We start from the raw sequence: 13,851 nt of genomic DNA, 5'->3' as shown, positions 1-13,851 counted from the left end.
GTAGTATTGGTAGTACTAATAGTAGTACTACTAATAGTAGTACCTGTTGCATGGGGCTATTCTGAGGATTGAATGAGATCGTACCATATAAAGCCAACAAGCAAGCCCTGAGAGTGTTATTATTGGAACTATATGCCTTTCTATGGAGAAAATTATTTCTTCCGGTGTTATAAGAATCTGGAATCTATGAAGGTCTTAGAATATACTTTTTTCATCCTGCCTAAGTTTCTTCATGTCTACTGTTTTAATTTGTTATCTTTATTCAATCAGTGCTTAAATTGACTCCAGCAATATGATTGACTTTAATTTAGAATTTAGATTATGTATTTGTATAGCATTATTAGAATTATGTAGAATTTAGATTTATTTAGAATTGGGAGTATATAGCTCTCTTTGTATATATTTATGGAGATTAAATGAGATTAAAATGAGATAATTTGTGATAGGAAGCCAAATGACTATACCAGAATTTGTTTAAAGACCCGGTCCTATGCAAGAGGCTATTAGTGTTTCAGAAAATTGAAACTTGATTTTGGCAAAGGTATTTTTCATGTGATGAACATCCATGCATTTTTCCCATTATGTTGAAGAAGGTTCATGCTGCAAATTTTGTCTCTATGGCACCTTATTTGAGAATAGGAAGAATAACAAACAGATGTTCCCAGAAACCCAAATTCAGAGTTACTAGGCCCTGTGAATTTCTTTCCTTATGACGGGGAGAAGTTAGCCACATTTTAAATCCATATTCATCAGCATTAAGAAATGGCAGTGAGAAATACGGTGATGTGACAAAATCTATCAATAGGGTTTCTCAGAAAATATCTATTTAGGAGATAAATAGCAGTATAGGTTCCAAATAAAGCAAAACAAGTGGATTGCTCATAAATTTTAACTTCAGCCAAATAATCTGAAGTTTGGCTAAAGCAAGAAAGTATATAATTAACTACATATTTCCAATGGCCGACAGAAGAAGTTCACCACAAATTTTGAGCAAGTCTGCATTCAGGCCTCTTTGTGCAGAACTTTGTCCAAAAGTTTAAAAAACATATGCACAATTTGCTATGTAAACCATAACAACCTTTCTTACTCTATACCCTATCACCTCCATCCCAAATTGTTCTTAGGTAGGCCAGGTTTTTTCAGCTTTTTTTCAAAACAAAATATTCTTTAAAAAAAAATAAATAAAAGTTATAGGCCAGGCGTGGTAGCTTACACCTGTAATCTTAGCACTCTCTGAGGCCAAGGCAGGAGCATCACTTGAGCTCAGAAGTTTGAGACCAGCCTGAGCAAGAGTGAAACCTCATCTCTACTAAAAATAGAAAAAAATCAGCGAGGTGCCATGGCCCATGCCTCTAGTCCTAGCCACTCGGGAGGTTGAGGCAGGAGGATTGCTTGAGTCCAGGACTTCGAAGTTGCAGTGAGTTGTGATGAAGGCACTGCACTCTACCTAGGGCAATCGAGCTAAAATCTCTCTCTCTCTCTCTCGTTCTCTCCTTATATATGTGTATGATATATATATATTTTTAGTATTTTTAGAGGGTACAAGTGGATTTTTGTTACACAGATGAATTGTACTGTGGTGAAGTCAGGATTTTGTGTACCCATTACCTGAACAGTGTATATTCTACCTGATAGGTAATTTTTTATCCTTAGCCTTCCTTCTGCATCTCGAAGTTCATTATACCACTCTATGTGACAGTGTATACCCATTGTTTAGCTTCCACTTATAAATAAGCATATGTTACATTTGGTTTTCCACTTCTGAGATAATTTCACTTAAGATAATGGCTTCTAGTTCCATGCAAGTTGCTGCAAAAGACATTATTTCATTTTTTATAGCTGAGTAGTATTCCATGGTGCATAAATAACACATTTTCTTTTTCCACTCATGGACACTTATGTTGATTCCCTACCTTTGCAATTGTGAATTGTGTTGTGATAAACATGTAAGTGCATGTATCTTTTTGATATAATGACTTATTTTCCTTTGGGTAGATGCCCAGGAGCAGGTTTGCTGGATCTAATGGTAGATTTTAGTTCTTTGAGGGATCACCATACTGTTTTCCACAGCAGTTCTACTAGTTTGAATTCCCACCAAGAGTGTACAAGCATTCCCTTTCCCATTGCATCCACACCAACTTCTGTTGATCTTTTCTTTCTTTTTAATAATGGCCACTCTGACAGGAGCAAGTTAGTGTCTCACTGTGGTTTTAATCTACGTGTCCCTGATGATTAGTGATGCTGAACATTTTTTATATGTTTGTTGGCCATTTGTACATCTTCCATTGAAAAACATCTATCCATGTCTTTTACCTGCTTTTTATTGATTTGTTTTAGTTCCTTGTGGATACTGGATACAAATCTTTTGTTGAATTTATAGTTTGAAAATATTTTCCATAGGATTCTGTCAGTTTTCTATCTATTCTGTTCTTTAGGGAAAGAGCTACACTGAATTTTCACATAGACTCAATCTTCCTAATGCCGCGGCCCTGTAATACCACTGATATAGACCAATGTCTATCACCAATATTTTCAATTTATTTTTAGCTTTTGAAATGAGTTTTTCAAGTAATCAATGCCATTAAACTGCCTTTGCCATGTCCATAGGAGTTTGTGGGCCACATTACCTTACATAGAAGATTAAACAAAGAGGTGTCTTATGATACTCCAGTAAAAATCTATAGAATCACCCCACTATTATTAAGACAGCAGTCATTTCATTAGTATGAAGACAATAGAGATTTTTAACCAAATATTTCTGTTTTAAGGAAATATACTGATTACCTTCAGCTTTGGACCTAGCTGATAGCATACTATGAAATAAAAAGTGATTAAGGGTAGAGATAAACTCAGATAATGCACTTTTATAGAATTTTTCTTATTCAAAAATAAAAATCACCACAATAAGAAAGGACTGAAAATGGCGTGAGTCCATAGTATCTGGTATTTCCACACTGACATACATGTTTACTGAGCTGAGTTAGCCAAATACTGAAGATTAAACGTCAAGAAGTGGTCAAATTGAAGCCTGAATATATTTAGAAGAAGTAATTTCCATCTTTCTAAAGCAATTATTTGAACATTGTTATGAGATCAGATCATAAATGCTACATCTATTATACATGAAATGAATGAAAATATAGAATTCATAGCAGGAACTCAGTAGTGGAAATGAATTAATAATATTCAAAAGCTCAATCTTAGCCAGATACAAACTTAACATAAATTAAACTAAGAATTTCCATGGTTATTATTGTTGAATATATTTTTTAAAAGGGCTTGGGTTCTCCCTTACAAAGCTATTATAGTACTTAAGATAGTATCAACATTCATAGGATGAGTTAGCCTTAATCAAGGCATCCACTGAGAGAAACAGCAAAATAATAGTGAAAATAAGAAGAACTTTTCATCACATTAAGAAATGACGTCAAGAGATTTAAATCGGATGGGGGGACTTTAATGGAAATTTATTTTATTCAATGTATTCAGTATAAAGAATGGCTTCAAAGGAGGATATTTTCTGTTTTCAATCTGTTAATTTTCTATAATGTTCTGTGTCATTCAAAGACTACAGTCAAAATAAGAGCACATTTAATCTGTAGGGTATTCACAGCAGATGCAAAGTGGTGGCAATTATCTACAACTGCTCATGCTTGATGACTGAGTGATCAAGATTCCTCATTAGAATAATAAGCCACACTTATCAGAGTAGCTGGTTAAAGCAATGTTTTGCTTTGCTCAGGTCTGTTTCTATTTCACAAAGTGGATGAATTTACAAAGTCCCAGGTAATTTGCTTATGTAGATGGTGCCACCTCTCATGTGTGTGCCCTTTAGGTTAAATAAAGTGTACCAACAGCTGCATAGTATCACTCATGAATGGCTGGAAAATGATCTATTACAAGAGCATTGACTAAACATCAGAAACAAAATAGAAAAGAACTTCCATAGTTGACCACTTCCCTACATTGACCGCATTCTTAAGTTGACCTAATTTCCATAGACCCGATATGCCCCACATGTACATATCAGTATAGTAGGCCTAGTTCCTTATGTTGACCGTCTCGGTATGTTGATCAGTTTGTTACAGGTCATTGGGGCTCAATTTACAGAGGTTCTACTGTGAATTAATAGGTACAATGTTCCTTGAAGCTTATAACCTAGCTAGACACTTTTGAAATGTGAAGTGAATTATTTTAGAGAGGAAGAAAAAATATCTAACCTAGTTCTTTTAATTTCTTCCTTTTTATCCTTCAAGTCTCAGAACTGGTGCTCTCTCCTTCAAGATCCAACCCCCTTTTCCCAGTTTGAGTCAGGACCCCCTCCTTTGTTTTCCATTGTGTTGTAGGTTTCCCTTATACAGTCAGAGCACTTATTGCTTTGCGTCCTTCAGTAGAGCTCCTTGGGGAAAAGAACTTGGACATTTATTTTTAATCATAATACTCATAACAGGTACTTAGGAAATGGTTACTGAGTTCATAAAGAGCTGGAGGTAGGAAATTCTATTCTTCCCTCTTATTTCTTAAGAGGAGAAAGTACAGTCCTAGCATGCACTCTTGTGTTCACTCACTGAGTTTCAAAGTAATAGCAGACACTGTGTAAGACTCTAGAGATACCACAATAAAACAGGACCTTAAAAATAATGATGCAATTTGCTAAGTGTTGCTCGGGGTACAAATATTAAGGATCAGTGAAAGTGGAGAGATAATATATAACCTATCACAGAAGGCTTCCCAGGAGGTGATGTTTGGTTTGGATAGTGATGGATGAACAAGGGGAAAAGACAGAGAGACTTTTAGGCAGAATGTCATGAGAAATATGGTATGTTTGGTATGTTTAGGAAATAAAAAGTGGCTTCATGTGGCCAGAAAACTGGACATTTAAAAAAGAGGCTGGAACTTTGACAAAAGCCAGCTTATGCTGTGCTAAGGAATCTGGAATCTGGCCTTTATCTTCAGTGAAATGGGAAGCAGTGAAACCTTATAAGCAGAGGAGTGATGTGATCAGATCCAGTTCTATACAAGATTCTGCAATTATCACGTAAGAAAATGGATCTTTTTACTGAGGTTTAAGAAACTACAGGAAAGGAGGCTAGAGCCTCAGATTGGAGACAAAGACCTAAATTATCATCAGCTAAATCAAACAGGAAAAGTAAAATTAACAAGATGCATTTCCTTTCCTTGGGATGCTTATACTCAACTTTTCTGACACAGGTTGTCAACTCCCTGAGAAAATGAACTGCATTTTTCTCTGAAGTCTAATTTTTAAATAACAACATTATTACTCTGTTATATTTATAATAATTTAGTAAGATCAACATTAATAATTTACTAAGAGTAAGCAAATAAGGTTGCAAACTGAAAGACTTTCCATACCTGAGACACTTTGCCTGTTGGAATCTGAGTCTCCGTTACTGGAGTTAGAATTGTTGGAGGAGTTGTTATCAACCCCTCCCAGCAGGGGGCGCAAGTGGCTCACTGAGACTTGTTCAATGAATGAAGTTCCGTACTTGCGGAAATACCACCATTCAAATATCTAGAACAAAAAGTAAGAATCATGTTTACTGTCCTTGTTACCACTTATGATTTCTGTACACATGCCCAAAAAGTACTTTATGTTTACTAATTCCATCCACCTTACATATTTAAACAAATTTTAATATAAAAATCTGTTTATTCTAAAAATAAAATTAGAACACCAAAAACACTTAAAATTATCAATGTGGTTTTCTCTGCTAATTACTGGTTTCAAAAAATCTATAACTACAATCACTAACAAATGAACACTACTACAAACTTTTCTTTATTTTTGTCCAAATTTATATAATATTCAAATAACAAAAGCACCATAGCTGAAAGACAATTCCAGAAATATATGTATAATACAAATAAGCTAGTCCCCAGATGTGGCTTATGAAATATTCAAATTCTTGTCACTTTCTATTCTGACTTGGCAAAACTTTTAAGAGCAAAATTCTTTTTTTTTTTTTTTTTCTTTTTTAAAGTAAGACCTTGTCAGAGAAATGCTGGTTTTACAGAACAAAAGAATGAGAGGTATCCAGTTTCCTGTGTGGATGGCACCCAAGTGCTGAGAGTCAGCATTATTCTACTTGCTAAAAAGTACTTTATAACACAAGCATCTGTGGTACACCATTAATGTTTCTGAGTTCACAAGCTTACTAATCATTATGTATTGTGAATTCCAAAAGAGGAAAAAAATAAGTTTCATTAATAAAAGGAAGGACACTGATGCTCACACAACTACATTGAAGTCAGGACTTCCTAAAACCAGAAAAGCAAGTGACCTCCCCCAGCCCTTCCTACCTGGACCCCTCAGCCTCTCTAGTGACCACCCCCCACCACTGTTCAAAGTCCCACATGCTTTCCTCTCCTCTCTCTCTGATTTGGAATTTGCTCCTTAAGGAGTTACAGAAATCATTCCACAGAAGAAATTTAACAATCAAATACATCCCAGAATCTCATAGGATTGCTGTATTTTTATAACATAAAATGTGCAATTAATATAGAATTAATTACTTTTATGCTACTTATTTCATAAAAACAAGATTTCATTATCTACCCTGAAATGGACTTTGGGCTATTACTTAAAAACTGATGTTTCTCTCTTTTGTTCTACGAAATATCTAAAAAGATAAAAAGAATATCTATGAGTGACCAGAGAAAGCATCATCCAAAGGAAATGTTACCAATCCTATTATAGGATACCTTGAATTAAACCCAGGGTGTTACTCCTTCTGACTACAGGTTGAGTATCACTTTTATCTTCAATGCATAGAACCAAAGTATTTTGGATTTTTAAAAATTGTTTTGTTTTGTTTTTTTATTTTGGAATGTTTGCATTATACTGGTTGGGCATCCCTAATTCAGAAATGTTTTCTTGGGCACTCAAAACATTTAGGATTTTGAAGCATTTAGATTTTGGATTTTCAGATTTGGGGTGCTCAACAAGTATGTGAGTTTTTAGATGTTAAAACACGCAAGTAATTTCTCTTGGCAGAGTGGGGAGAACACCAAGGGACGGGACTGACCTGTAACATTCAGAATGCAGGAATAAGAGATTATGGTTAGTGCAGCTTCTTGTCAGTTACTAGGCTATTGGTGGAAAGTCCTGGAAATTATTGTGACAATGATACAGTCCTGACTATTCAACAAAGCCCTCAAGAGATTCATGGCTCTGCTTTTGTTAGAGGAGAAGGAAGACTCCAGAGGACCCAGGACACTGGTCACAGAGGTCAGTGGCTCTCAGGCGCTGCTGGAGGACAGTCTTCTTTGCCCCAACCCTTGCTCTGCTTTCTAGATGGTGCTGCTGAGGCACTGAGGCTCCTTCACTCCGTCACACAGCACTAGTGCTCCACACCAGTCATGATCTGAGCTCCAGGATTACAAAGCCTTGGCCCCTGCCATTCTGAGTCCATGCCACAGATCCTCAATGCCTCTCACAGGCCACTCCTGGCAGGCCTGTGCCCACCACCCAAAAATCCTGAGCTTTCTTCAGATTTCTCAGTTCCTCCAGCAGAAACACAGACTGTCAGCACTAAAAGGGACCTTAAAGAACTATGTATGAGTCCATTTACCAGTGAGGAACAAGGACTACCAGTCAGGGCACAATAACCTGACCAAAGCCACACAGCTAAACAGTCACTTAGCCTTAAGCCCCAGCTCTCTGCTCCTAACTTACCAAGTCCCTATAACATTAGCTCTTTATATAACCTACTCTGCTTCATGTAAACTAACTCAGACAGACGAAACCTCTCGTTTTCCTTTTCAAATCTTCATTTCCAAGTACCCTCTGACACTGTTCTTCTGAGCCTTCTTAGCTATAAAAACTAATCCAGAAGTAGTTTATCAAATGGGACCAGATAATTCATCCTAAGGTATAAATGACTCATATTACTTGCATATTTGCATTGTAATATGAGGTAGACCTTCTACCCAGTATTTCTAGTACAGTAATAGCAGACCTCAGTGAAGACTGACTATTCATGTAGCTGTCTGTGTATGTACATGGCAGGTGTCTTCTCGGGCTTGTCATAACACAGTAGTGCTACAGCCCCCGTATACAGGGACAAAAGTATAAAGAAGGGCTTTTGCTAAATGCAGGGGATGCTAACGTAAAAGGGGACCACTGTCCTTCCAATATGTACTGAATGAACAACTAGGAAAGGAAGAAGGGAAGAATTTGAAGCCTTCTGAAACTTCAAACTAAATCTTCTACTTTGGGGTCTTAGCATAACAATCTTTCTCTTATCCTAAAAACATGTCAGGCTTTGGGCAAGCACCTCACAGTATTTTAAAAGAGCTGCACAGATCCAAATGGACAGATGGTGTTATTTAATGCTCACATATTTGGTGTCACTTTGAATTCTTTTCCCTGGTGCATACCTATAATGTAAACAGCAAAGCTCTCATAAGCAAATTTAGATTTGAAAAGTAGTTCGTGGACATGCTACTAGCTTAAGGGGCCTGCCTCAGTGGAACACAAAGCAGTTTTTAACCTGACAGATAACCAAAAATTAAGATGCAAATTTATACATTTCATTGTCTTAAAAAGTTAACCTCTCCAACCTGAGGCCTATGAGGTGCAGATTATGTGAGGACCATTTTGCTTATCTGTGGTGTCAGGTATTGCGAAAATTATGCGCGGACCTTTTTTTGCTCATCAGCTTTCGTTAGCGTTTGTGTGTTTAATGTGTGGCCCAAGATAACTCTTCTTCCAATGTACAGCAGAGAAGAAAAAATGTTGGACACCCCTGCTGGAGCTTTTCCTTACTCATGTTCCACCTCACAAATTACACAAGATAAATAAGAGAGCTAAAAACAGTCAATTGGGTTTGGCATTAGGAAGTCCTCTACTGTCTAGTCTAAAAGCAAAAACCATTTAAACTAGGTGGCTGAGTTGTGTAACCTTGGATGGCTCTCGCTAATTCTTGGGGCTCAGTTTTCTAATGTGCAACATAAGGTCAGATTAAACACTCAGTTTGGATGGAGGGAGGGAGGAAGGTGGAAGACTGGCTGGCTGGGGGGGGTAGACGGTTGAATGGTGGATGATAAGGGCTGGCCTGACATTTAGACTATACCTAGATAAATAGCAGGATTGATAAAAGATTTTGTGTTTGTTTTGTTTATTACAAAATAAGGCTCATATATATTTGTAGAAAGGGAAAAATCCACTTGAAAGAGAGAAATTAAAGTTGGGGAAGAGTACAAATGACCACATAGCATGATGCCAAGGGCCCAGGCAGCACACCCATCCTTCCTTGGAAAAGTAACCTATCCCTTCTTCCTCCCAAACAGGAAGAAACAGAAAGATGAATGACTCGAGGGAGACTATTCTATTTTGAAAAGCATGGTGTATTATGAGTTGTTCCACAGCTAGGAAGGCAACAAAAGAATAAAAACTGGGCAATACCGATCTCATGAGGTAAGGTTTATCTTCTGGGCATAAGGGAGGTGGGGATGGAATTGGCAATGTGAGGGGTGAGGAAGTGATTGGACCTATACATTACAAAGGAGAAGGCACATAAGCTGTACTCAAGGCCCAAAACATATTAAAACAAATACCATTTGGCAAGGATCCAGTCATCTCCTCCCTTACTATTTGACAGAAGCCAAGAGGATGACCAAGGAGGCCTGGGGGTAGAGATCCAGATTTGCAGCTGGCTTAAGGTACAAACTTGTCTCATCTTTACCTGCAGGAAGGGAATGAAAATCTGACAAAGGGATGATAAAAAAAAAAAAAGAAGAAAGAAAAAGAAAAAAGGCCCTTCCACTGCCCTTGTAGACCTAAAAGTTGAATCTTTCCTAAAGACTCTATCTTCTTACTCAATAAGACCTCCTTTTCTTTTGAATTACACATTCTATTAATACATGTAAAACACTTTATGAACCTGGGACTTTCCTATATTTGGAGGAGGGAGCTAAAGGGGATCATCAGGGTTGTTGATAAAGGAGAAAAACCAAGGCAGCTGAAATGCTGGTCATAATAACATCTGTGACCATTTTAGTTTGCTTTCTCAATTCTCAAGGCACGTCCTCTGCTCCATATCCACTCACCATTTCAAAGTTCCTCCCAATTCCTTATGACAGACATAACGAGGTTGGGGGTGTGTGTGTTTGTTTTGTTTTTGTTTTTTTGAACTCCTGGCTTCTATATGTTTTGTTTAGGAATATTAAATAGCTACTGGGTGGGTCTTGGCCTCCTGCTTCCTATATCTCAGTCACCTGTTCCCCCAAACAGTTGTGGGGGCTATGTAAAGAGCTGGCATGTACGCCCCTCCACCCACACCCTTTCTGGACACCTGTTGCCAAGGCTTTAAGAAAAGAGAAAAGACAAGGAAGTAAAGCTTTTTTTTCTTTTTTTTTTAATTAAATCACAGCTGTGTACGTTGATATGATCATGGGGCATCATTCGCTAGCTTCACAGACCGTTTACCAAGTTTCACATATACCCTTGTAAGATGCACCACTGGTGTAATCCCACCAGAAGTAAAGCTTTTTTCAAAGTCAACAGCCAATGACCCATTCCCACCTTGGTGTCTGAATGTTCACAAGATGAGATTTTCCATTATAGCATTAATTACTTTACTCAGGTAGCACTGTAATTGATAGACCTATATTAACTATGGCAGGGAAGTGGGGATCACTCTCCTGGGGAAGTGGGAGAAGCCAATCTGTGTCATTTGTTCCAAGTCCTGCCAACTCACACTGCGGCGGCAGCTGTCCTCTACATCCCTCCTCTAAAGATTCTGATTCGTGGGTCTGGGGTGGATTTGGAATTCATCATTTTAAACAGAGATCCCAGATAATTCTGATGCAGTCAGTTAATGCATTCCCTCACTGGGTCTTCTGTGCACTCAACAAATTCCTAAGTATTTACTCTAGCATCACAGGTACAGAGTATACAGCAGTACATAAAAACACAGACAGGGACCCTGTCTTTGTATTGCTTCCACTCTAGAGAGAAAGATGGTAACAAATGGTCACACAAACAAAATATACATTGTGGTAAGTGTTGGTCCATGTTTTCCACTGGCCAAACCTGACCCAATCCGTGGCCAGTTGGGAAAAAAAAAAAAACAAAAAAACCTCTCCTCAGAGAAGGTTACAGTCACCATTGTTCCCTCTTTCTTTTCTTCCTTCTTTCCCTCTCCCCACTCTCTCTCTCTTTTTCATCTACCTGGCCCATTTCTGTGGGTCTGTTAAAAATTAAAATATCAACTGCTACTTTCTGTTACTACCACCTTCCCAGGTAACACCCTATGAGAGGCAGGATGATGCGTTTCCAGAGGCAAAGCCGTGGAAACTCAAATTCTCGTCTTCACACCATCCACCCAGCAAGGCCACCTGGGCAAGTCCCAGCTTTCTGGACGCCTAGTCCTCAGGGTCCTACTGGTTTACATTGCGTAGCTTCTCAGGACTCCCCAGCTCTGCAGCTGCATGGCTTTTAAGTCTCTCAATTTGTACTCAAAGGTAAACTAAAAAAGCCAAAAAGGCAGTTTTGTGCCTTTATCCCCCACCTCATTCACCTTCTTCACTTTTGCCATGTCTGATCATAAATTTGATCTGCTCAAATGCTCATGCCCATAACCAGACCCTGACAGGCATCTACCTACTTTCTCTGTCGGGCACTTGGTCTCCTGCAGAAGATCATCAATTTTCATGGTGGACCCAAGAAGCTTCAGAGTGATATGGCTAAATGAGCCTCAGTTTCCTCCCACTGTCTGAGGCTCCTCTGCCTCCAGTCTCCACAGCATCCTCTGACTCTTTATCAAGAGCCAGGGACAAACTGCTTCACAATGGACAGCCTGACATGCATGTGGTACTTTCCACACCCCAAGATCCTTTCTAATCAAGTTTCCCTGAGTCTTTTTTCACTCTTAGTTCCAGAATCACCATCATTTGGATGATCTATATGTCTATCAATTAAAGTGCTACCTAAATTACAGGTCAAGTCCTTAGATGGATGAAAAAGAGTTGAAAGGAAACACAACAATTTTCTAGCCCCACTCCCTTGCTTTTGAACAGGAAGGCCTAGAGGGCATGGTTGGAGAGATGAGAATGCAAATCTCACCATTTTTCTGCTCTATAACCTTGGTCAAATTATTTGACCTTTGTTTTTGTTTATTCATAGCAGCATAAAGGCTTTGGTTACACCTATCATTTAGAATTTCAATGAGAATAAATGAAACAATATATGCAAAGTACTCGGACCTAAGTAGAACAAAAAATGGACCATTGGTTATAACTGATTCCTATCCAATTGTTATCTCTTCTACCACCCTCCCCAAAACATGCTTCTTATATATCCAATCCACAAACTAGTTTTTATTCACTATTCTAATTTTTTCTCTCTTTCTTATTCTTGATTCTGACTTTCAAAACTTGTGCCACTGGGCTCAAGGAGTAGGGCCCCGGCCCCATATGCCAGAGGTGGCAGGTTCATACCCAGTCCCGGTCAAAAAAAAAAAAATTGTGCCATGGATGACTTTTTATACCTGTCGATTATTTACACACACTCACACACTACTAGGAATACAGTGATATATGTATAAATGTCAAGACAATATTTTCTCTATGTTACCAACATTTTGAGAAAATTAAGGGGAAATTTTTCTGCACATATCCACGTTACTACTCTCAAAAGCAAAAGCAAAAGCCAGAAATTTTCTTCACTGAAACAGTGAAGGACACATCCTTGCTAGCAGAAAATAGAATAAATTGGCAGGTTTGAACTGTGAGGACAGGTGCAGAACTTACGGCAGGAACTGGACTGGGAGTGGAAGGCTTGCGCCAAGTGGGCAGAGAGGCACCTTGAAGTTACATAAAGGGGAGAGCTGCCTGGATAACATGGGGACAGGAGCCAACAGGGTAGAGTGAGTGAGGTAGTATAACAAACTCACAGCTAGCTTCACCTTGTGCAATTAAGAACTATCAGTGACAGCTAGTAAAATATATACCTAGTTATTTTTAAACACATTAGTGTAAAAGACAACAGCATTTGCCAAGTAAATTTTATCTCTACATATATTTGTTTAGTTAATTGACTTTTTCTCCACAAAGGAAATACCAGCTTTTTTGTTTGTTTGTTTTGACCTCTCTTCTCCTAAGAAATCAAATTGCATGATGATTTCAGTATGCAGCACTGGAATCCTGAGGGTCCCCAACCAATTTCCCCAAGGATAGACCTGCACTTTAAATGTTCATGGCAGCCTCTCAGAACATCGCTTAGGGGAGAGCAGTTAGGTAATTGTCTCCCTGGTGCCGGGAAACAAACCGCTAAGCACTTCCATGCACCTGATCCTTTACCTCGGTGCTGCCTCTCCCTGAAATACATTTGACAGAAAAGGACAGTGGTTGAAACCTCATCCGGGGTTCATTTCAAGGTTTAGCAAAGCTGAGTCCCTGAAGGCTAGACAATACCAGTGTCAACAGTCTCTAAAGCAGGAGCCTAAAGCTATCAAGAGCTATTCCCTCATTGCAGTCATTTTGCCTTCAATGCAGACTTGCAGTCTTGAGAAAGGCCTTTCGAATGGTTTCTACAGGAGCAGTTCTCCTTTGCTCAAAGTTCCCTATCAGTCAGGAGTATCCTCTGCCCTCTGCTCCCTGAGAATGCTGCCAGGCAGATACAAGGCAGCCCAGTAGTGAGCCTCCTGTCTCAGCAGCTGCACCCCACGTGCAGGAGAAACCCTTGTCAGCCCAGCTCTGCAAAGGTGGCTGTGCTCTAGGGAAATCCCTTTATTGCTGATAGGACTTCACCATCCCTGAGTTAAATGGAAAAACAACCTTTGGGCCTAGCTTACAATAGTGAAGGGAAATAACCCACACTGTGGTAAT

General features: G+C 38.7%; 1 protein-coding gene across 7 annotated transcripts in view; it reads right to left on the bottom strand.

Moving 5' to 3' along the window:
• The window catches only part of ST7 (suppression of tumorigenicity 7), a 313,492-nt gene that overhangs the window by 117,129 nt on the left and 182,512 nt on the right, over positions 1-13,851 (bottom strand). For all 7 annotated transcript variants that reach the window (XM_053608647.1, XM_053608652.1, XM_053608648.1 and 4 more), the window contains exon 3: positions 5,374-5,533. In XM_053608647.1, coding sequence (XP_053464622.1) covers positions 5,374-5,533 — 160 coding nt within the window. The remainder of the gene's footprint in view (positions 1-5,373; positions 5,534-13,851) is intronic.

The sequence above is a fragment of the Nycticebus coucang genome, chromosome 11, assembly GCF_027406575.1.
Source record: "Nycticebus coucang isolate mNycCou1 chromosome 11, mNycCou1.pri, whole genome shotgun sequence".
Lineage (NCBI taxonomy): Eukaryota > Metazoa > Chordata > Mammalia > Primates > Lorisidae > Nycticebus > Nycticebus coucang.
The sequence above is the reverse complement of the archived record's forward strand: the minus strand, read 5'-3'. Positions and strand labels throughout refer to the sequence as shown.